The 23008-nt window shown below is 39.3% G+C and overlaps 1 protein-coding gene across 5 annotated transcripts in view; it reads left to right on the top strand.

The window, feature by feature from the left end:
- ZFYVE26 (zinc finger FYVE-type containing 26) overlaps positions 1 to 23008 on the top strand; it is a 47047-nt gene that overhangs the window by 616 nt on the left and 23423 nt on the right. For 4 of the 5 annotated variants that reach the window (XM_088057210.1, XM_088057209.1, XM_014249854.2 and 1 more), the window contains exons 2-21: positions 1070 to 1148; positions 1834 to 1923; positions 3782 to 4334; positions 4839 to 4975; positions 5786 to 5950; positions 7079 to 7167; positions 7431 to 7591; positions 10843 to 11025; positions 11624 to 12277; positions 12931 to 13020; positions 13711 to 13779; positions 14413 to 14564; positions 15832 to 16030; positions 16356 to 16619; positions 16805 to 16924; positions 17193 to 17357; positions 18269 to 18496; positions 19864 to 19969; positions 20713 to 21449; positions 21994 to 22190. In XM_088057210.1, the coding sequence (XP_087913336.1) occupies positions 1070 to 1148; positions 1834 to 1923; positions 3782 to 4334; positions 4839 to 4975; positions 5786 to 5950; positions 7079 to 7167; positions 7431 to 7591; positions 10843 to 11025; positions 11624 to 12277; positions 12931 to 13020; positions 13711 to 13779; positions 14413 to 14564; positions 15832 to 16030; positions 16356 to 16619; positions 16805 to 16924; positions 17193 to 17357; positions 18269 to 18496; positions 19864 to 19969; positions 20713 to 21449; positions 21994 to 22190 (4438 nt within the window). The remainder of the gene's footprint in view (positions 1 to 1069; positions 1149 to 1833; positions 1924 to 3781; positions 4335 to 4838; positions 4976 to 5785; positions 5951 to 7078; positions 7168 to 7430; positions 7592 to 10842; positions 11026 to 11623; positions 12278 to 12930; positions 13021 to 13710; positions 13780 to 14412; positions 14565 to 15831; positions 16031 to 16355; positions 16620 to 16804; positions 16925 to 17192; positions 17358 to 18268; positions 18497 to 19863; positions 19970 to 20712; positions 21450 to 21993; positions 22191 to 23008) is intronic. The other variant, XM_088057208.1, reaches the window with a different exon arrangement.

Raw genomic sequence — 23008 nt, 5'->3', positions numbered from 1 at the left:
CAAGATCAGCAGTGTAGTTATTTAAAATGTTATCTTGTTTCCAACCCTTGAAAAATCTCTTAATTTCTAAAACTGCAGTCTAAAAAGTTTAAATTATGCTGTTGATTTCTTGATTCTCTCTCACAGTATTTTGGAATGGCATCCGTTTTACTCAATCCCAGCTACTTTTTATCTATTTTTATTTTTCAGTTAGGCGTATATGAAGGGTGACTTTCTAGCACTTCAGGGAACATTTGTATTCCCCCTGTCTAATCAGATGATCATAATTCTTCACATTGAAGTTCATGTAACATTTCAGTAAAGGTGCTAACAATTTACACTGACAGCAGCTGGAAGGAGTCTGGAGGAAGGTGTGCTCATAGCTAGATGAATATTGCTAACAGGCATGTGAGACATAAGAATTTTCAATATTTTGATCTTTATTACCTGGGTTATCACATTTAAAGGCTTTAGTTAGCAGTGCTGAGATTTTTAAAGGACAGGAAACTATATTGTGCTTTCTCATTTACCTAGCCCGCCTGACAGTACTGAGCATGTTCCTAACTGTGTAGGCTTTGGGATGTTGAAGTACTGGAGCGCCTGAAATACTGATGGAAATTAGAAGGATTCTTTGTTTAATTAGTCATTGCTTCTCTTTTAATTTGGATATAGCAGCATTTGGGCTGCTATGACCTAAAACTTAGTTTCATTTTTTTGGTAAAAATAGGCAGAACAAGAAATAGCAGTCTTTAGCAAGTGGTCACATTTCAACAAAATCTGCTGAAGTGCTCAAAGAGGGCTATACAGACTGAACTTTGGACCAGAACTAGATTTCTTTGTTTTGAGGAACTGCGTCAGGAGTGTGTGGCCAATCTAAAAGCAGTTATTTGCACAGCATAAATAACTGAATTGATGTGCAAAAACACCAATATTCTGGTTTTTTTGCATTTTTTTCCTTTGGCTACTTACTTGTCTTTCTATCTTACTCAGAGAAATACAAAATCAAAATGATCTCTGACAGTGTTTTCCTGGATCTTGGCAATGGAGACAATCTTGTATAATCCACTGTATATGCTTCTTGCTTTTGTAGACGGGGACAGAATTCTAGCCCAGGGAGATCTGCATGGCTTTGGCTTCTTGTGCTGGAAAAATGGCTTGCCAGAAATCAGGTACAGAAACATCCTGATGACTTCCAAATGCACTTTATAACTCTGACTGTCAAGTGCAGAATGTCTCCCTAGTTGCTTATTTAATTGTAGGTTTTCCCACGTTTCATGGAATTAAGTTCTCAAGGTATCTCAGGACATGCACTGATCTTGCATTTAACAAATTTATCACAAAAGAACTGTAATATTCACACTGAAGAGAAAAACTAGGGTTTTTTTTTAAAGATATTAGAAGTTAACATTTTAGCTTTTCACATTCATACACAGGAAAATCATGAGTGTATCAACTTCTGCATTTGTGTAGTACCTCTCTTATGTTAAAGATTAAATAGCTCAGGCATCAGACAATTCTTTATAAGCTTTAGATGGTGAGGGATGTGCATACTTCTTTTTAAAAGTCATTTGTCCTTGGCACTAATTAGACTTGCGTTTTTTCTTTTTATTCTGAGGAATTGATGGTTTTGTGATTCTTGACGAGGTCTCTGTTTACAAATGTATGGATAAATAAAATCAATTGGTGTGAGAGCAAAACCTGACTGGAACAGCCTTTAACTGAGGATTAGGTTACTTCATAGAGATATTTCAGTCTGCCTCAAAGTGTTAATGAAATAGCTATGATTATGTTTATATGCTAATGTAAAGAAAAGTTTTATTGACTAAGGTATTTCCCATTCTTATATGGTTTCAGAAAACTGTTCCAGTTGCTCTTCAGAGAGAAACTGAATTTTTGTTGTTCTTGGAAGAATTACAGAAAGATGTCTCTGAGGAAGTCCTAAAGGTGAGCTACTTCTATGCCCTATTTCTTCTTTTTCTGCAGCATGCCCAGCTTCATCAGATCGAAGTTAATGCTTCCTGCTAACTGCTTGAGATGTTAATGTGTTATTAATCTTCTAGGCAACTGAGAGTGTAATTCAGATCCCTTTTTGAAGTTAATCCAATGTGCCTGCAAGTGATTTCTCTGGCTAGAGTGGAGCCTGCAGGCAGGCCAGGAACAGGTTTTTCTACATGCTGTTTTTAACACACATCAGTCCTGACTGCAGCTGCTTGCCACAGTCTTCAATCCTTAGACACCTTTAATAATCATAAACCTACAACCCACTGTGAGCCAAAATAAACTATAGTCAGTAAGCACATTTTAAAAGTATTCTTTTTCTTTCTTCAGAGATCTTAATTTTCATCTCCTATGCACCCCTCTTTTCCCTCTTTCTTTTGGATGCTCTACTATTACTGGTGACATTGCCTAGGGATTGGTATGATGTCTGTTCTGAGGTTCAGGATCCATTTTCCATTATTAATTAAAAAATTCAGGCTGATTTATTTGAGAAGTATGTGGAAATATGCAAAGATGGATTTATATCAAAAGCAAGTATAGAGCAGAATATCAGGAAAGTTGCTAACTGTAGAGCTATCCTAATTTGATGTTACATACAGCAGGTTCAGGTCTGACATGGTGTGTGAAATGTCATAAGATGTTCCTTCTGGTCCTATAGATTCTAACTCCTTAAAGATGCCCTTTTTTGGTTTGTCTGTTTTTTAAGAGGAAAATGGAAACTTACTATATTCAGGGCTATTTCAGCTTAGGAAAAGCTGCTCAATATTTCACTAAGGATACAGAATTAGCAATTACAGGATGAAAACAAGCAAGGTGAACTTGAATGTTGATTAAAATAAATCTGCTTGAAGTCTGTTAATGAATAATGAAGTCTATGAATGTTACTGTCTCACCTCCAAGGTCATGAATGATTCTACCATTGTCCACACTGTCCACTAGTGTTGCACAGAAATATGAGATTCAACAGTCTCATATCTTTGTCACAATTTCTGTCAGAGGCATGTTGGTAGGTAGAGTTACATTTTGATCTAGCAAATAATATTTTTTAAAAAGGGTATTGTGGACTTTGTTTCTGTTCTCATTCTTTATGCACACCAACCACCTCTCCTCTATGTAATCTCTGAGGTGTCTCTTTGAGCCAAGGGCAGCATTCACATAATTCCAGGAGTGCCAGAAGTGCTGCTTGAGTGCTGTTCAGCTGGCTTGTCCCACACCTTCTCAACTCTTATTGGGTGGGCTAATTGGATTTTTTTGTTTGTTTATTTTCCCCTTCCCAGTATTGAAATTGTAGGTTTGCTTCTGATAGGTAGAAAATTATTGCTGCTTAAGTAAAGTCTGTGAGATGGCTTCTGAATCTGTTGACCTGTTTTAATCAGATTTGAAAAATTGATGAGGATGATATAGTAGATAGATGGTACAAATCTGGAAAAGTAGGATGAAAAGAACCCCCACTAATCATTATGCTCTTAGTGACCTATGAAGATGCAATTACATTAGGACATTGCTTAGATGGTGGTGCTTCAGGCATCCCATAGGGACTGCTATGGTTCCTTGCTTGTACATGGTCCTTATAGTGTACTTGTGTTTTACAGGATTCTTTGTATTTTGTTACGTATTTAGGCATATTCACTCTTCTAGGAAAGATACTGGACAAGGTGGACCATTATTAATGGATTTCTTAGGTAGTGTGGTGTTTCCAAATAGATTTATCTGCTTGCTTTCAAGTTTAATCTATTTTTTAAATAATTCATTTCATATATTAAGGTAGTCTAAAAGGCTTACTCTTTTATTATTTCCTTCCCAGGAACTGTTTGAAGCATTTGAGTGCACGCAGAACAAGCACATCACAGACAGCCAAAGAAGGGATGACTGTTCTCACAAATTCAGTTTGGATGTTGTTTCAGCTCTCCGGAAGCTTTTGCTGCGGGCTCCCCAGAGGGCAAAAGCCCTGATGGAGTTTTTCCAGGGGGAACAAGGCACACACAGCTCCTCGCTCCTGCAGTATCGCTCTCTACAAAACATCTTTGTTGAGTTTCTTTGTGACTCCTTGAAATCTCTGCAGAGGCTTCAGAGCAGTCCTGAGCTTTCGGCTGAACTAAATCAAAGAGAACTAGTAGATACAATTTATGCTGCTCTCAGTATAGTGACTTTTGAGGTGGAGCATCAAGCAGATGAAATGAAGCAGTTATTCAGGGAGCTCTTGGATGTATGCTGGGCTGAGGGGAGCCCACTGAGGGAAGAGAAGCTACTAAACTGTATGCTGAGGAAACAAAGCCATGGCCTGCTAAGCCTCTATAGTAGTGTTCTCACAGAAAGAACAAGAGAAAAGTTTTTGTTGTCAAAAGCAATACAAAAAGGTTTGTTTCACTTTTTGCTTGGTATTAGTCTCCTGTTTAACAAAACCATTAAGGCATTAAACAGACAAGTAGTCAGGAAGTCAGGCAGTGTTCTTGCTAAGGTGCTTTAACAAACCATGGAGTCTTTTGAAAGACAATGCTAAAATGATCCTTAAAACAAGTAATTGGCATAGGAACACTGGCTCACTCCCCTACATTTTTGCAGTCTGTGCTGTGTTTTGTGATCACTTCCTTTACCACCCTTGCTGTGTTCTATTTTAATCTGCTCTGCATTTCTCTTGATGAAAATCTTGCTTGTAACTAGAAATTTGATACTTGATATATGTGTACAGTTTTTATTTGTTCGCCTCCAACTCAGGGTCATCTGTGCTGGAGTATGTTCCATTTCTGGCCAGTAACAGTTCAATCACCTCAGGAATCCCAACATGTTCAATTAATAGCAATTATGCATCTCTCAAAGGCACCCCTCTCTACTGGAAGATAATCTTGTTGTGATGTTTTCAGGTTCATCTGCATCTGAGCAGCTGGATACAGAGCGAACTGTGATGAGTTTGTTCTCAGATCCCAAAGAAGCTCCTTCGTGGAAGACAGCCTATTTCTACTGCTTGAGCAGCAGCAAGCACTTTCTGGAACAGATTCTGGTACAGCCATAAAGTCACTAACAGGGAAACCCAATGGAGGCTAAAGTCAGTCCCCGTGTTGAACGTATCTTGGTGGTGCACAGAAGCATTTTGTATTCAAATAGTGTTTGCCAGGGGTGATGACTAACAGGAACAAGGAGGTAACGGTGATAACCCTGCTACTTGCAGCAGTGCAATGAACATAAAACTGCTGGTGAGATTTTTAGAAAAGCTCATCTGCATGCAGACTGAAGATTAAATCTTCAGGGTTTAAGAAGTCTCATTTTCTGCTTGTAGTTTTGTTGGAGGCACCGTTTACCTCATGACCTTGAACTTGTTGCTTTCTGATGCCGGCAGACTTGGGGCAATGAGACCAGTTTGCATGGTAAAATTTATGGTGAAAATAGTCTGTTATGAATTAATTGATTTTTATGTATTTACATAGAAGAAATAGAATACAGGCAGGTGGTCACTGTTAAAGTGTGGTTTTAAGACTGAACATATTTCAACTCTTGCGTAATGTGCTTGCAGAGGTCTTTTACATGTTGCCTTTGGCAGAGACATAATCAATAGAAGGAATGCAAAGATAATGTAGAGTGGAATTTGAGTTGACTCTAATAAGCATTTGAAATGGTGTTTTTTTCCTAAAGACATCTTTACTGATGAGTATACTGATGGCTTGGACAATATAAATTTAGGGAAGTTCTGGGTGCGGAACGTCACTATTTTATTGAAGCTAATATTGAAATATCTACTTGCTTACATAGTCTACCAAGCACTATGGGTCTCCACATTTTGGAAAAATGAATACTTCTTCCTTTTATTTTCTAGGTGACTGCATTAGCTTTACTAAAAAGAGAAGACTACTCGGGCCTGAAGAGCTTGTTGAGGAGAGAATTCAACCCCCTTAGCCGCCTCTTGGTGTTGTTAGGATGGACTCATTGTCAAAGCTTGGAATCGGCAAAAGCTTTGCTATGGAGTCTACACAAAACTCAGGTAAATCAGCAGAAAGCAAGTGGCAGTGTCCCAGTCTGAGTCCAGATAATGCAGTTCGTTTGTAAAAACAAGTGAAACCAGGGAGTTTTCAGTGAGAAGGTCAATCTTCCTCAAAATGGAATAAAAAAAGTTAAGGTATTACAGTCGTACGTAGGTAACATAATGGGACACTTGCCTTGCTTCCTATTCCTTGGCTGTGAAGGGAGTATGACTGCGAAGGAAACTCTGAAAGTTTCTCTTGCATAAACTCATAAATAACCTCTGCCATTAACATCAGAGAAAAGACAGCAATGGTTGTTGATTAGTTTTGAAAGAGCTGGGGCATCTTTCTTTCATGTAATTTCCTCCAGTGAGTCATCCCTGGGTAGTGACTAATTCAGGCCTGAGTTCAACAACCGTGTAGCCTGAAAATTCCCCATACATATTCTCAAAGCGAAATGATAAATGTCAAGAGCTGTGAGCAAAAGATCCACCTTGTTTGAGGACAGTCTTCATCTGTGGAAAAGTGACAGGATTCCAGCTCTGAAAGTGTAGTTGCACTTCAGATGATGCCTGCTGGCTGGCTTAGATGTCAGAGGTGGAGAGACGAACCTTTTGCTGCTGGGTCGTAGTGTAGACTTAAACTGTCAATGCCTTAAGGGAGTTACTATCTGTTGGTAATACACCAGAAGTCTATTCAGTAGCTTCTGCAAAGTTAAACTCTTAGATCTGATTTTAGCAGGGAGTCATATGTAGTAGAAAAGCATGCGGGACAGGAGAATAACCATCTGCTACCCAGTATGTCATCTTTTGAGTATGTGATTAGTTCTAGAGATTAGCCTTAGACTGTTACTAGGAAGCATTAATTTGCATTTTATAAGCTACTCTTGAAAGGGGATTTAGCCAACTTTCCATGGTCTGTAGATGTGTCAGGTGGAGGCTGACTGACTTTTATTAACTTTTTTTAACTGACTGTTAGAATAGCCCTCCTTTGCTGGCTTTGTAATAAATCTGGTAATTTTCTGTATTTGAAATTTATTATCCAGACAAGGAGGTCTTGCAAACATGCATGTGTGACACAGGCTTGGTTCTGCTGACTGGCTGGAGGCTTTGTTGTAATGAGATTGTTTTATTTATCTTTCCATTTAGGATCTGTGCAATGATTCAGTATTGAAAGATTTTTGTGATGGGCTGTGGGCTCATGTGGAAGTTCTTGAATGGTGCATGCAGCAAAACAGGTAAAATCAGCAAAAGGACTTTTTTTCCAAAATATGTTGCCAAATCTACCTGTTAAGTCAGCTTATGCATGCAAATAGAGAAGGTATTTTCTTGGCTAATCATCTAATAGTGACTCTATATACAAGCTCTTGAAGTTACTCATAAGCTACAGTTATGCTCTTTGTTTGGTAGTAGTTTGGTTCAGTCAGAATTCGCGTGGGAGTTAGATCTTTAAACATGGCTGAGACTTAAATCTGTGCCACCTCTTTGTTCTCTCTTTCAGTATTACTGTCCCAAGGAAGGTTCTGTTGCAACACTTGCACAGTCTGGATTGCCACACTGCGGTGTATTCTCTGCATCATCTCACCAATCTTCTGGCACTGAATGAAGATGATGTTATTGAGCTTCTTCAAAAATTTCCTGCTAGAGACCAGCAGATGCAGGGTAAATGTGTAGGCTTGTGAGAACACAGAAAACTGACAATCTGTTGAGTATGTTCAGTACTTCTGCCAGGATTTGTTCTCTTGACCTGCTTCTGTAATTGTGTAAGATACCAGTTACCAGCTGTTTTGTGGAAGAAATCCAGGGAGCATGTGGAAATTATTTTAGAAACCTGTTGGGGAGTAAATTGTCTTTCAAGAAGGAGTTGTGAGATCTCTTTGATCTCACAAGGACAGATCTCTGAAAGAGCTTTTTTAAAATGGTAACAAGACTTTGCACATGCTTGTGATATATGCTGCTCATTGTAACTTCTGAACTATGTAGTACCTTTCATTTGAAAAGGAGGTGTATGGTTTGTAATTCAGTGCACTTTAGTTGAAAATCAAAGAGCAAAACCAGATGAAACTGACAGTATCTTGCACTACAGCATCTTTATTTTTGAAAGAGATAAAAAGTGTTGTTTTTTTTTTTCTATTTTACTATTCACTGTTACCAAATTTAAATTTAGTATTTAAATCAGTAAGACTCAGCTACAGCCTGTGTTTACATCACTCCTGCCTCGCTTCTCTCATCTTCACACGTTCCAGTTGGGTGCCTAAAATACCTGCAACTACTAAGCATATCAGATCACTTAAAAGTGACTCTTCAGACACTCTTTTGATTGCAGCCTGTGTCCAGGTTCAGCTCTGCAATTTTAAAGCTGTTTTCTGATAGGGTCTCTTAATAATGACACAGAAGCTCTGTTTTCCTGCGTGTACTAGAACCTAAAAAGCCACAATATTTTTTTTCTAAGTAGTTATTTTATGTTGGTGAATTTGGACATGTAATTTCAACCTGAGTTGCTTGGAGAGCTCTCAGTGATGGATCTTGCACAGGTTTTTCCAGATTACCTAGTGAGAAGCAAATTTCTTCTATATCAGGCTGTTGTGATGTTTGTTTCTATTCCTACTTCTTACCGGTTTTGATGTTAAAACTGTCATGACACTTGTCTTGAATAATCTTCAAGGTATAGGAATTGAGTCTACAATTCCTCTATATAGACTCTGTATAGATCCTTATTTTCCTGCTTTCTGAAATTGCTTTGTTGTTGCTGGTGTTACAGGGTTTTTTAATCAGTTATTACATTTTAACTATTTTCTGCTTAAATTCTGTCAAAGCCTTTCAAAAACAGGAAGAGGCAGTCCCATCATATCTTCTGGGAGCTGCATGACTTGCAAAAGAACTCTAGCTGTGGTTTCTCTTTTTTTTTTCATGCCACATTAATTAATGGAAAACAAGTCCTTCTTCTCTTTTCAATCCAGCAGTTATTGCAGAATTAGATGATTCTATAAGCACATCTTAATAGGATTGCCTTTAAAATAATCTATTTTGAGCTTTAAAGGGAAGAGAGGAGCCATAAACTTTTGTCAGATGTAGTAGTGTTAACAGGCCTTTTCCTCCCATCACCCCATATGCTTCCCCCATCTTCCCCTTCTTTTCAGTACAGATCTGTCAGCTGCAGTAGTGAAACCAGAGTAGTGGTACTGGTAAACAGTTGAGTTCAGGCTGTGCATAACAGTGTTTTTGATCAGTCATGGTAAGCAACAATTTCCTCATGAGTTCCAGTATTCAAGAAGAAGGTGTTAGTATTTCTGGCATAGGAAAAACAATACTATTAGTTAAAGGATTGTTTTTCAGTATTTGTACAAGGAAAAGGATGGATTTAGGTACAAGTACCAACACAGACTCACTGCATCTGAGTTTTTCCAACAAAAGTGAAAAGTGTATTAAACTTACTTTTGATCACCAGTATCTGTCTTACAGGACCGACAGCTAACTCTTTCTCTTTTCTGGAGGATTGTGCTTATCAAATCTCTGAATTTACCTGCTTGAAGTCCTCTTAAGACAGTGTAATGAGAGCTATTTGGGTGTTTACGTATTAGTGTAGAGCTTCTGGGCAACAGTAGAATTTCAGTGGCCATGTGAGTTCTGCAAATGATTCATACTTGGATGTCTCCTCAGTTCTGTCTGCTGTCTACATTATATTTTCCATCACTATCACTGTTTAGAATGGCAGTGATAGGGAGTAGCTGTTTCCAACTGTTTCTGCTCCCAGTTGTTTTGCTTTGGCTGCTCTGTAGTTTTCAGAAGAGTTCAGACTAGTGCTTTCTTTGCAATTGTGCTCAAACTTTGTGGAGGATGGTGCTGAAACAGTTCTTAGGTTAGGTAATTCTGTTCATTTCTTGAATTTGGATGTGGACATTGTCAGTATATTGTGCTTTGTAACAGTGCTTTATTAAAAAAAATAATTTGGCTGATGCCTTTCCTGCATGACAACAGGTAGAGGGACAATCTATCACTTGTATAAGAATACAGGACAGTGGATTCCAAGCACTGATTCAACACTGTGTGTGGTTGTCAGGGCTTCTTTTTTCTTTCTTTGTTGTGGGGTTCTTTTAACCTTTTTACAGTAGATGGATAATTCATCTAAACTCAGCATAACAGAATATATGACACTATATTGTGTTCCTGGGTGAAGGGCATGATGATGTGATTTTTACAATTTGCAGCTCTCCTGTTCTGTTGTACTAAGAAGGGATCATGTCTCTGGCATGTGATACCTTTCCTCAAAAAAAACCCAAAGAGGAAGAGAAGTGGGTACACTACTTCTCTAGTTTTCCTTTATCAAAAATGTGTGAAGGAAACTGTGGGACTGTACTTCTTCTTTAATCAGTTGCAGATTGTATTTGATCTATTGTGTCAGCCACTGTGAATCAACCATGCTATCTATTTATTTGTACAAATCTGAAGAGGTGATGGTACTCTATTCTTACTACAGTCATAGCATAGACATAGTCTACACTGTTTCCCTACTCATCTACTGTGTATTAGAACACAGAATTCTAAGATGCTGAAATGAAACAGGATTTGCCCCTCTGTTGTAAATGCAGCAGTATAGCTTAACCACACACTGCTAGTGAGAGTCATTGTGTGAGATTTTGGTCATTCTGTGCTGCAGAAGGTCCTGTTACACAAGTTCACAGAAAATTTCCTTTTTAGAAGGGGATCCAGACTTGACTTTTCTGTCCCCATCTATTGTAGGTTGGGTTGTTTGGGCTTTTTTTCCAAAAGTAGCAGTGAGATCAAAGCTGAGACAGAAACAGCACTGGGGAAGTAAGACTGGATAAGTATTGCTGTGCAGAAACTGCAGGAGAAAATTAACTTGTTTTCTTGTTTACCTCCTACACCCTCACCACCCTGATTTCCCTCCACAGCAGCCCCACTCCCTAACACCCTGAGTCAGCAGCGTGACCTCGCACTCTTCCGAGCATTCTGTGCCATGAAGTATGCAATCTATGCTCTGTGTGTGAATTCACACAGGCATGCCAAGTGCAAGGATTGTGTACACAGCCTTCTTGGTGATATCCCTGAGGATGCAGCTTTTGGAGAACCAGCAGGTGATTTGCCTCCTTTTTCATGCCCAGGAACGTGTGCTTCTCCATCCAATTGGGATGGGCTATAAATTATCACTTAAAATTGGGATAATGTTGCACCCTGTGTACATATGGTATTTTATTCAGTGGGCTATGAATGCTTTGCAAGGAAGTATAATGGTATTTCTTTGAGGTGTTATCTTCAGTAGTAATAGGTATGAATAAGCTACTGGGCTTGTTTTAAAACATATAAGGTAATTGTACAAAAAATACAGTGCTAAAAGGAAGTGATACTAGATATAGGATCACAGCAAGAGATAACTTTGTAACAGTTTATGATTTCCCAGATCTGAAGCTGATTTAATGTCTAGAATGGGTGTAATCTGAATTTGCACATCATTGAACAAAATGATGATTGGCATTGCTCAGAGGGTGGAAGCACACTACCTTTCTAAATGTAAAATGTTGGTCATTACTTGGTTTTTGGAGGAATGATTGGGTCTGAGCCACTGGGCTGGTTCCCTGGGATCCTTCTGGGATTTTCTTAGAAGGCACAAGTTGAAGCAAGGAATCCCCCAAAAAATGTAATAAACGTTCTTTATTTTTGTTTTTAATTGTACAGACTGCTCTTCAGTATTTCCTCAGTACATTGTGAAGTGTCAGCAGTTCTTAAGGAGTGTTCCCATTCCTCTGCGCCTGGAGGTTTTGGAGAATATTTTCTCCTTGCTTTTTGTTTCCTATAATGATCTCTATGCTGAGACTCCTCTACCTGAGGACTATGCAGAGGATGAAGACCTTGACAAAAAGAGCACTACTCTGAGTGTAGAAGGCAGTGCCAGTCGGCGATCTTCCACCTCACAAAGTCCACAACACCTAACAGAGGCAGAAAAAAAATCAGAGAAGCACCTGCTGGCTGCACAAACAGTTCACACAGATACTCGAGATCTTTGTGACTCCATGTTAGATGGCAAAAGCTGTGAAACCTCTAAGCCAACCCACCTGGATCTGAAACACTTCACCAGTGGTGTTACTGGGTTTTTAGTGGATGATGTAGCCATGGAGGCCTTCCTCACATTGCTGCTCAACCACCTAGAAGAAATTCAGAGTTCTCTCCCGTGGGACTCCAGTAATGTGCTTCATGAAGAGCTGGAGCTTGTTGAGTGCTTGAATCTTTCTGCGAGCGGAGATGCCTTTGGAAGTCGCGTGTTACAGTTTTCCAAGTACCTCTCTGAAGCTCACTGGCGATACAAGGTGGTGATGAGTAACAGAAATGCAGGTAGGCTTTGTATTTGGCACTTTCTGATCTCTTACAGCTGTCCAGACAGTGATCTCAAGACTAAATTCCATGAGCATCTTACTGAGAGAGCACATTTTGGCAGATACTGGGAGAGTGACCTACTTGGAGACCACCTGGTTCTTGCACCATTTTCCAACGGAAGTGATCTCTATTCTAATCAGAAAGTTTGGGTCTTTTTTTCCTCCCCTTTGTGGATGTACTGCTTCTCTTTGCCTTTGTCACAAGTCACACTGCAGTGATAAGAAAGGACATGGTGGTGTTGGATCCAGTGCAAGTCAAATAGTCTCAGCTTGTTCATGGACAGTGTTGATTTAGCCTAGTCTGGAAACATGTTAGGAACACATATCAGAGGAAGCTGTATTATTCTGGATGATTGTTGAAGTAGCTGGAACAACACACTCAGGAACCTGTTTCCCATCCTTCTCTGTAGCCCATAACTTGTAAGCCCTGCTGCTATGAGATTTTGTCTTGTAGCATTATTGTGTATCTCGTACCATGTAAGCTCCATATCCCAAGAGAGACTTTGCAGTCTGGACCTTAAATATTGCAAGTTCCCAAACTTGTGTTTAACTGTTTGTCAAGTCTCCCTCTGTAAAGCTGTTTGGTAATGTTTTGGTTTAAATATTTCACAGAACATCAGCTTGGAGCCTCCAGGAGACATTGCTCTTTAATCAGGCGCTCCAGCTTTAAGAAACGAAGTAGATATCGGAGGTACAAGTCAGGTGGGTTGAAAAAGTGACTTGGAGAGGACACTTCTGAAATACGCATAATTTTGCTGAGCTCATAGCTGAATGCAATCAGATTTCATGGCCTAGGAGCAGAGAACTAGATTTATTTCCTTTAGTTTTCTAAGTGGTTTGGAGTGTCTTAGGCCAGTTCCTCTTGCACTGAGTTTGTTTTCTAAAGCTCACCTGCACAAATAACGTCTTCCATACATAGTCTGATTAGGGACAGGGGAGAACTTCAACTACAGTACTAATTTTTCCCTTTCTCCACTATGTCCTGACTGATTGGTATATTTTCATTCCTGTTGCAGTATTTTCTAGCATGTGAATTAACAGGAATCTGTGGCATAAATTGGCAGCCTCAGGAGAAAGTTGTGTTCCTCACCTTTTTTCTATTTAGCCTTTGAAAGGCCTGTCTGGTTTTGGAGTGGCTGTTCCACAAGAAACTTTGAAGTATCTGACGTGAGTCACTGATGGGCCACCCCAACATAGTCTCTAGCCTAGCATTTTCTTCAAATCTGCAGTTTTTGTGTTCATCATAGATGTCAGTGGTGGGGCATTTACAAGATCTTGTAAACTCTTGAAGATCCCTTGAGGTTGCCTAATCTGTGATTTGCAGTAAGTTTTAATTACCTTGTCTAGTAAAAGTGCATTCAATGTGCTGATTTTGATTTGTTTCCATTTTAGATGGGAAAGAGGGAACTTCCAGTCCATCATTGGAAAGCACAAGTAGTGAGCTAAGCACCAGTACTTCAGGTATTAAGCCACAAAAGTAGTATTTTTTGTCTTTTCAATGCACATGATGAAGAATTTGCTTGACTAGTTAATGTGAATTACTGCTGTGTGCAGGACAGAATTATATCTTTTTGCTTCTCAGATCTCCCATTTTTGGATGACTCTTTTCTGGTCAGAATAGCACATGTGTCTTTTTCTGGAAAAAGTGAATTAGATTTTTCTTGGTACCTTTGGCTTGCGGGAAACAGTATGCAAGCAATGTAGTGATCTGCAAACCATCAAAAAAGCTAATGAGCTGACAGTCATGTAAGCTAAGACATGCTTAGGCATGCTGGACTGATCTAATAGGTCAGATGCTTTAGACTTCTCCCTTTAGCCATATTGAACCAGTTCCTAGCACTGTGTGCATGTTACGTAGCTGCTGAAGAGTGTTACATGGGGATGAGATCCAAACTGCAAATTCTGACCAAATAGTGAAATGTTAAGAGAATTTTTAACAGGATGTTTGTGTTGACTTCTTTACCATAAAAATTGCTTACAACTCTGCTTCTATATTTTTATGTTAAAGATGTGAAATGCTGTTATTTGGTGGGTGGCTGTTACTTGGTGAAATGTATTTTCCCTAATAGTATACTGATTAACTCTGTCTTGCAGAGGGAAGTACCAGTAGTGTGTCTGGCTTGAGTGATTTAGAAAGCAGGACAAGACCACATCAGCAGAACTCCCTCATTCCTATGATGCTTTCCCCCCCAGAATCACTGTTAGTTTCTTGTGTTTTGAGAGGAAACTTTGTGGAAGCCCACCAGGTAAATAAGATTAATGTGTTTTGATTTTTGAATGAAGTTCCTGCTTCTGCATTTAGCAAACATAAGGCTTCCAAGTGAAAGAATCACTTCAGAAGCAGAAGCAAAAGGTAGGAACAAAGATATTCCAAACCAACATCCCACAGATGCAGGGTTTTTTCTGCCTTGTTATGTGAAAATATTTTCTCTACACCTGTGTTCTCAAAGCATGCAAATGTTTGATGAGAGCTAGTCAAGCATAGTGTTTCAACTGACTGAGGAAGACAAAGTGCTCATGTGAAATTTCATTAGGAAGCAGCATCTGAACTGCTTTATTTAATCAGTTTTTCAAAACCATTACACTCTTCCACTTACAATGCCATGGCAGAAACTCACAAAGGTGTTCCTTACCCAAAGAAGTGATTACTTTCATTTGAAGGAGGTATGTTTTGAAACTAAATTTGTGGTATTGAAAACAGGCAGAAAGACTTGAAAATTGACAGTCTGCATGTTTGTGATTCTTTGCTCCCTCACAGCTGTGCATACTTCTCTCTGTGTGGCTTTTGAGCTGATGCTCTGAAAAAAAGTCTTGAAGTTCGTCAATGAGTGGATCTTCTGTAAAAGGCTGTGACCTGGCTGACTTTCAGATAACCATACCGGAGCAGTTCATATCACTTAAACATTGCATTAACATCAGCCAATTAGTTCTGTTTGATTTCAGGCATGCCACTTGATCTTTTCCCTACTTATAGGGCCAAAGGAGCATTTTGTTTTGCTTTATTGCCTTGATTTTCAGTATCACCAATGATAAAGCATTCAGGATTTATGTTGTTGGTTTCATAATAGGAACTTGCATAGCTCTACTTAGCTACCCTGTGTTTAAATTTTGAGGAGGGATTCCTTGCTGAATAAGAATTTATTTGAAATAATCTACTTCGGAGGCAAACTTGATAGATATCTCTCATTACACAGTATATTGAAATTGTGAAGAGGCATTCCAAAAGGTGTGGGTTATGAAAATTAATTCAGCCCTAGTCCTGCAGCAAATAATAGGTAAGCTTTGTAATAATCACTGAAAAACATCTCTGAGGGCCTTTTTTTTTTTTTTCAGACACTTTTCTCTAGGAGAAAACCCTACCATTTCAGCCTGTTGTGTGTGTGGGGGGATGTTTTTCAGTTAAAGTATTTATTTTATTCCTTTGTCTCCTCTATAGCCCTCCCACTAAGCTCTTTGGGTTTTGAAAACTTCATTGACGTGCTCTGTAATTACATCTGTTGTTACTTTTGAAAGGTGGCTTTGATGTTTAATCTGGAGACTACCCCTTGCTATGGTGAATTGATTTTCATGGAGCGTTACCAAGAGGCAGTAGAAGAAATGGCGAGAGTGGAACACAATATTGAGAATCAGTCATCAGATGGCACTGGAGGCATCAGGAAATCTGGCAGTGGCCGTTCAACACTGCAAGCTATTGGGAATGCAGCAGCAGCTGGTAAGGACTGCGCTTTTTGAGTTCTCACAAAGGGCTGGGGAGAAATGAAAAATATGGGAAGGCAGCTTGAATAATGTCAAAATGAGTGTAGCATTTGTTTAGAAGGGTAAGTGGTGGTTTTTTGAGTTAGAAATAGACTATGAATGCTGAAAATTTGCTGTTGATGCCCAGTTAGTTGCATCCATTCTACAGTAATTGATTGGTCCATGAAGCAGGCCACCTATGGAAATACTTTCTATAAGGATTAAAAAATAGTTACTCATTATAGGATCTGATCTAATTCTGCTGTTAACCAGTGATTGTGTGTTTTTGATGACACGTGTAGGTATGGTATTTTATTCCATCTCGGATGTTACTGATAAATTGCTTGCAACTTCTGGAAGTCTTGCCCCTACTCTTCAAGAAAACTTCTGGATCAGGAACATCCAGCTGGAGCATACTGATCCTCTGCGAGAAGTTCTTGAGGACCTCAGTCCTTCAGCAATGGCGGCATTTGACCTAGCTTGTACTCAGTGCCGTCTTTGGAAGACATGCAAACAGCTTCTGGAGACAGCAGAAAGAAGGCTCTACAGCAGCCTTGAAACTCGGGGTAGGCTTTTGATTTTTATGTTTATCCACATGGGCCTGGGAATAGAAAATGCCTCTCTATGCATTTGTTGCATTTGTTGTTTGTGCTAATACCCAAGTCTTAATTAAATCTCACTTTGTACTTGCATGTTAGTTTCTCTTTTTTCCACTTTGATTTTGTCTCCTTTTGCACAATGACTGTTCCAGGCCACCGAACTGACTTGGTTTTACTGCACTCTGACGGTGTAAAGGGTTTTCCAGCAGTTCTCCAGCAAATAAGTAAAATTCTCAACTATTCCTGCACATCACAAGGTCAATCCAGACCAGGTAGTATGCTTTGCTGATAAGGCTTTCTGTTGAAATGTGCTTAAATCAAATTCTTGTCTTCTGTTGCAATGTAAATTTGAACTTTCCATTTTTTAGCTTAGTATTTATGACAAAAAAGGCGAGGGGGACGTGACCAGAGCCCAATTCTGAATAATCTGAAATGCTCTGATTTTTGTATTATAATATACTTCTGGCTTTGTGGGCTTTCTTCTATGCAAAAATATTTGTGTCTTTGTTATAGTTGCTGTTTCTTTCTCTGTCTTTGTAGAGGTTGCAGATGAGAAAATAGGGAGTCATTTTCGATGCAGTATTGTAGACCTTCTGCAAGCTTGCTACCCTACCTTGACTGAAGAAAGTATTACTAATGAAATTGTTTTATCACAAAACCTGGATCATATCCTGGAGGCACTGACTTGTGTTGAACGTTCTGTGGGTGAGTTATTTTTGTGAACATAAAGACTGATTGATATATGGATCTAAAATTTTTCTTTGGCCTTTCCAGACAGCAATAAATCCAGTAGTAATGCTCTTTGACATATGCATAGATATGTATTTTAAAAAATACAAATGGTAAAATTTGTCTGTAATTCTTACATTTGTTTTCACAGCTAAAATTCTGAACTTGTCAGAGACATTATTTGTCCTATTTCTATGCAGTCCTAGCAAAGAATTCTTTTAAGTGTATTTTAATGTGGCACCCTGTAGATAAATAGGTGTATTCTTACTCTTCCTTCTTTCTCTTTTTTTTTGTAACAAAGTGGAGATAAACTTACAAAACCTTTGTAATACCATAATACCTTCCAATTTGCATAGGGCTGTCATAAAACATCTCATCTTTTCCACAGCTGCTTTTTCTTACAGCTCTCTTCATTATATAGCATTGGTGTTTCTCTGCTTCTATTCACCAAATTTCTAAATGGCTTTTTGTGTTCTTAAAATATTTAATAAGCAAAAATTTAGGAGAGGTCTAAGAGCTGAATGTTTTGGAGCTCAAGAATTGGTCAGCACCTGTGTTTTTGTGTTTTAGAATAAATGTTAATGGCACAGAACTAGATACATTTTAGGTCTGCCTTAGTATAGTTCTAACTTGTCAGAGCCGTGGTTACCAATTTAGATGAACTGTAGTTTTATTCTGCTGTGAAAATTTCTGTTGCTTTCTATTGAATTATAATGCTAATAGTATAAATTTCCCTTGTTTTCAGTTAAATTCTAATGCTTATACTGAGAGCAATAATTGCAGAGAGGAAATAAAGCTAAAGCATTTCTCTCTCTTCCCCACCTGCCTCCTTTCTTTTTGACGTTTAATCCTTGAATCTTGGACATACCTCTGTTCTCTTAAACCAGACCCTAAAGGGAGCCTGCTTAGCACCTTGGTGGAGCAGGGCTCTCTCAAACCAATGGAGCTGGAAAAGCACCTGGTTTGGAACCAAACACAGCTCCTGCTGAGAACTCTTGACCAGCATACCCAAACCATGCCAGAGAACAACATGCAGACAAACTTTGTGAAGGCCTTCCTTGACTACATCACTACACTGGCTGCTGTGGTGTTACGAAGCTTGAATGCAGAGCTAGGTAAGGGGTTTCTGCTGCAAAGTCTGAGCCTAGGTGAAGATACTCAGACTGTGTAATCTGACCTAATTCTGGAAAGTAATTGTGCAAAATTAGTTCCTTGCCAGATGTACCTACTACCTGTACTTTTGATTTCAACTGATCATTACATTTCTTTTTCTTTTATTTCATAACACCTAGGCCACTCACAGCTCACATAAAAATAGTTGATGTTAGTGGGAAAATGAGAACAGAAGGGCTAACTGCTGATCCAGGCACTGCACTCCACTTAGATTGGAGACAAAACAGCCCTTGACATCCAAAAATTCTTAGTATTATCCCTGTAAGGCAAGATTGATTTTTGCATCCAGTGGATCAGCATTCTGTGTAAATTACAGCTTCCTTAGAGGCAGCAAGCACTTTGCTGCTCCACAGGGATAAGGAAAGAGTGTGTAGAAGGCCATGCAGGGGTAACCAGGCAGAATTTTTTTATAGAATCAGCAAATGATGGTGGTTCATGAAAAGGAATGTACCGTGAGCACATAAAGCTGTCAGAAGAGCAGAACAATTCACTGTACAAGGAGTAAAAATGCGTATCAGTGTTTTAAAGCTGACACTAAATGAGCTGCACTAATGTGAAATACCACAGTACTGATTTCAGGGAATACCTTCCCAAGAGGATAAGAAAAAAGGGCAAAGATCTGTTTGCAGACATGCTGGTTCAGTTCAGGTCACTGCCATGCCAACCGTAACTTCTGCATAGACATGATTTAGTCCTCACTGGCTAACTGACAAAGCCAAAAATCGCACAAAAATACTCAAGGGCTGGGTGAGTTTGGGGGAAATGTATTGGAAAATAAAAAGTAAAGGTAAACTTAGGAGAATGTGTCCAAAGTTACTTGGCATAACTCAGTAGTGGATACGAATGCTTTCCAGCAGTAGTGGCCAGGGTTTCACTCCTTCGTAAAAGTACCTGTACACCTGTGAGTTCCCTCTGCCCTTGCTAACTGACTTCGACAGAGCATGGACTCATCAATCTACATCCAGAGACTCATCAGAAAATAATTCTGCATGTTTTCTACTTCTCACCGTAAATGCATATTTTGTTGAAAGTTTGAAGTAGAGTTTCTAAACTTTTTGAACCTAGATCTTGTTTAAAGGCTGAAGTAACCTGTTTTGGTAACATAATGTTGCCGAGATTGAGAGGTATATCATAATCACAAATGCCTTGCAATTTACTCTAGATTTTATCATTCTAATGTGAATTTAGAACTCTGTGAATTTATTAGACTCAGGGCATTAAAATTTATATTCCTAAAATAAAAGTTGGCTAGTGTGTTCAGCTAATGTGTTTGTATTATAATAAATATTCTGGTGTTTTTTTCTCTAAGATGTATCTGCAGAAGTGAAAGTGGGAAACCCTTTCATACTGTTACAGCAGAGTCCGTCTCAGCTTCTTTCCCAGCTTATTTTTGAGAGACAAGTTCATCCTGACAGGTCAGTGCTTTTCAGATTATGTACTCCTGTAGGTTATTTTGGTATTGTTGACTTCTACCTCAGCCGTGATTAAGTTCTCTGGCTACTTACCACTGGTGGTACAGCCTGCTGTGTCCCACCAGCTGATCACTTGATGCTGCAAGGATTGGTGTGCAGGGAGGAACTTTGTCAGTGCCTTCTCCATCAACCTGAAGATTTTTGGTTGGGAGAATAGTGGCTCCATATTTTTAACAACTACTGTCTGTTGTGAAGTGAGAGTGAAATTATGTGAATTTTTTTTTTTTTAACTGTGTGACAGTTCAGAGGAGCACACTTGCAGCTTATCAATGTAGTATGATAAAGTAAGCCTGTAGGTGTAACTAAGAATACTGGGCATGACTCTTGCCCTTGTCAGCAGGTAAACTGGATAACCTAGACTCCTTCCATTGCAACTACTAAATTAGATTGGCATGGAAACTGTCTGATTTGATGAGGTAGTTTTTAAAAAGATGGACGCTAATGGTGAACTATTTTAGTAGCTTGCATTTAGGTAAAAGTCAATGTTTGAGGAGTAAGTACCCTTTCTGTAAAGCAATGACAGCATAAGCTCTGAGTTAAGTATATGTAATCTTCTTGTGCATGTACCTGTGAAGAATATTAGGGGGCTTGTGTTCTCAAGGCATTTGGAAGATCTATGAAAATATGTAATTATAAAGGACCTTTTATATGTGCTGGGTAAGCTGGTTCTGTTGTCAATCCTACAGGCTTTCTTCTCTCTTGGCTAAAGAAGAGTTGAACCTGAATGTGCAGCAAGTCATTGTTAACTCTTGCTGTGAGCCACTGTCCTTGTGCAGTGCAAGGCAAAACAGCCAGGCAAAGTCTCTTCTGACAAACATCAGCAACCTGACACACCAGTGTGCCTGCCACTGCCTTCCAGATGTTGAAATGCCTATTCACAATTCTGCAGTGACCTCTGAGGATATCTCCACTCAAGCCTCATCCTCTCTGAATGACTTGAGCCAGCACACACTCACTGCCTCCTCCTTGGACTTCCTGAAGTCTCAGTCAAAGCTAATGGCTACAGTGGCATGTCTAAGTGCATCTAATATACAGAAAATTCACAAGTCAAGCTTGTCTTGGATGGAATTTCGGGGCAAACGGGAGGTGCCCTTAAGCTTGGAACAGATTTCCAGGGAGTGTGAGGCGCTGTTGAAGGAGTTCCCAATATTGGAACGATTTCTTCTTGCTATGTTTGACCCGCTTCGGAATCAAGAGGAAGGTAGCAGTTTGGCTACTGTCTTGTCTGGCAAGGCATACATGTCTCTGGTTCTCCTAGGATTACATTCCACCACAGCTGTTAAAGTTTTAATGGGAGTCTTTGAACAAGCTCTTGGGGCAAAGGATTGGGACAGAGCTCTGAAGGTCTTGGATCTGTACAGTCAGGATGTGGAGGAAGTGGTCAGTGTAAAGGATGCTGTGCTGAGTTGTGCAGCTGCTGAAGGTAAGAAAGATTAAGTCAGGCTTTTTTTCCTTTTTTTTTTTTTTAAATAAAGAATGTAGTCTGGGTCAAGACATAGAAACTAAAGTAGTGGTCCTTGGGCAAATCCAGAGATGGAAATAGATAATTTTCCTTTCTTCATCCTGAATTTGCTTTCTCTGGTGGTGTTGTTTCTGTTTCACAAATGTGCAAATCAAGATCAATTCAGTACAAGAGAACTGGAATGCATCTCTGGTGTTATTTTTATGTGAGGAGCCAAATACACCAGGGCACATCATTGTACTGTTAATGAAACATCTCTTACAGCAGTATCATTGTCCTGCATAGATGATGTGGATCTGTGAAAGGTGCCTTTTGGAGTCTGAATAGTATCTCATGCTAACTTTGGATGTTTCCCAAAAATTCGATGCTTGGGATGACTCTTACAAAGATTTTTCAGCCCTGACAGTGTTTCTTTTGTTGATGTGATCCAGCAAGGATAAGGATTTTTTTTGTTTTCTGAATTGTAGAAAGTGAATTTCAGATTAGTGTTTTGTTTCCTCCACAGATAAGGATGGTTGGCAATACTTGTTCCCAGTAAAAAATGCAGTGTTGAGAAGTAGACTGGCCCTGCGCTGTCTGGACAAGTGGCCCCTTGATGCCTGTTTGGAAATTCTAGCTTACTGCGTTTCTGATCTGGGCATACCTCATGAACTAAAAGCCAATCTGCAGAGCAGGAAGAAAGAACTTCTGGTTTATCAAAAGGTACAAAGTCATCCTTCAAGTAACCAGAGAGATGAAATAGGCAGCAGGAAGCAAATATTGTTTGCCCTCTGAAAAGATTTAGCCCTTGGTTCTTTTTTGATCATGAGAGCTTTTCAAGTCTTTTATCCAAAACAGTTCATGTGAAGTACTATAGCAGCCAATTAACACTCAGCTTCTGTCCTTCATAACTTTACCACCCGCCTATTAGCATTCAGGTCTGCAAACACATTTAGATATAAATATTTTTGTGAATCTGATTGTTTTGCAAAGTATTTTCCATTCTATACAAATTCTAGTGGCTCTGGAAGCTTTCCATGGCAGTTAATCATTTTACAAGTTTGAGAAATGCAGGTAATTTACAAGACTAGTGGTCCAAGGAGCAAGTTTGCATTGCAGTCTGTTCTAACTGCAGCATTGTGCAGATACCCAGGTTAAGTCAGACAGGCTGGCCTGGAGGTCAGCACAGACTGAAAAGCCAAACAGAAAAATAAGGAGCTGTCCCTGCTGAGTTCTGTCTGGTGGGAGTTCTGCTAACTGGCAGCTGAGTTGTCTCTCTGTTAGTGCCAGCAATGTCTGCATTAAACATGCACTTTTACATCCATAATTATTGCCATCTAATCTTTCAAAAACCTTCCCTTATAAATGTGTTTTAAAGACTCACATCTGTGAAAACTGTGGAGGTTTTTTGGAGTGCAAGGGCATTACATCATCCCTGAAGAGGGCTAGAGATAAACATGGGTCTTCTTTTTGACTTTTTCATTCTGTGAAGCAGCTCTTGATGTGATCAGCTTAGCTGTTTTCTTAGGCTACTGATTGCC

This window comes from Pseudopodoces humilis, chromosome 7 (assembly GCF_049639895.1).
Source record: "Pseudopodoces humilis isolate 2021_Gansu_Grassland_sample_001 chromosome 7, ASM4963989v1, whole genome shotgun sequence".
Taxonomy (NCBI): Eukaryota; Metazoa; Chordata; class Aves; order Passeriformes; family Paridae; genus Pseudopodoces; species Pseudopodoces humilis.
The sequence above is the reverse complement of the archived record's forward strand: the minus strand, read 5'-3'. Positions and strand labels throughout refer to the sequence as shown.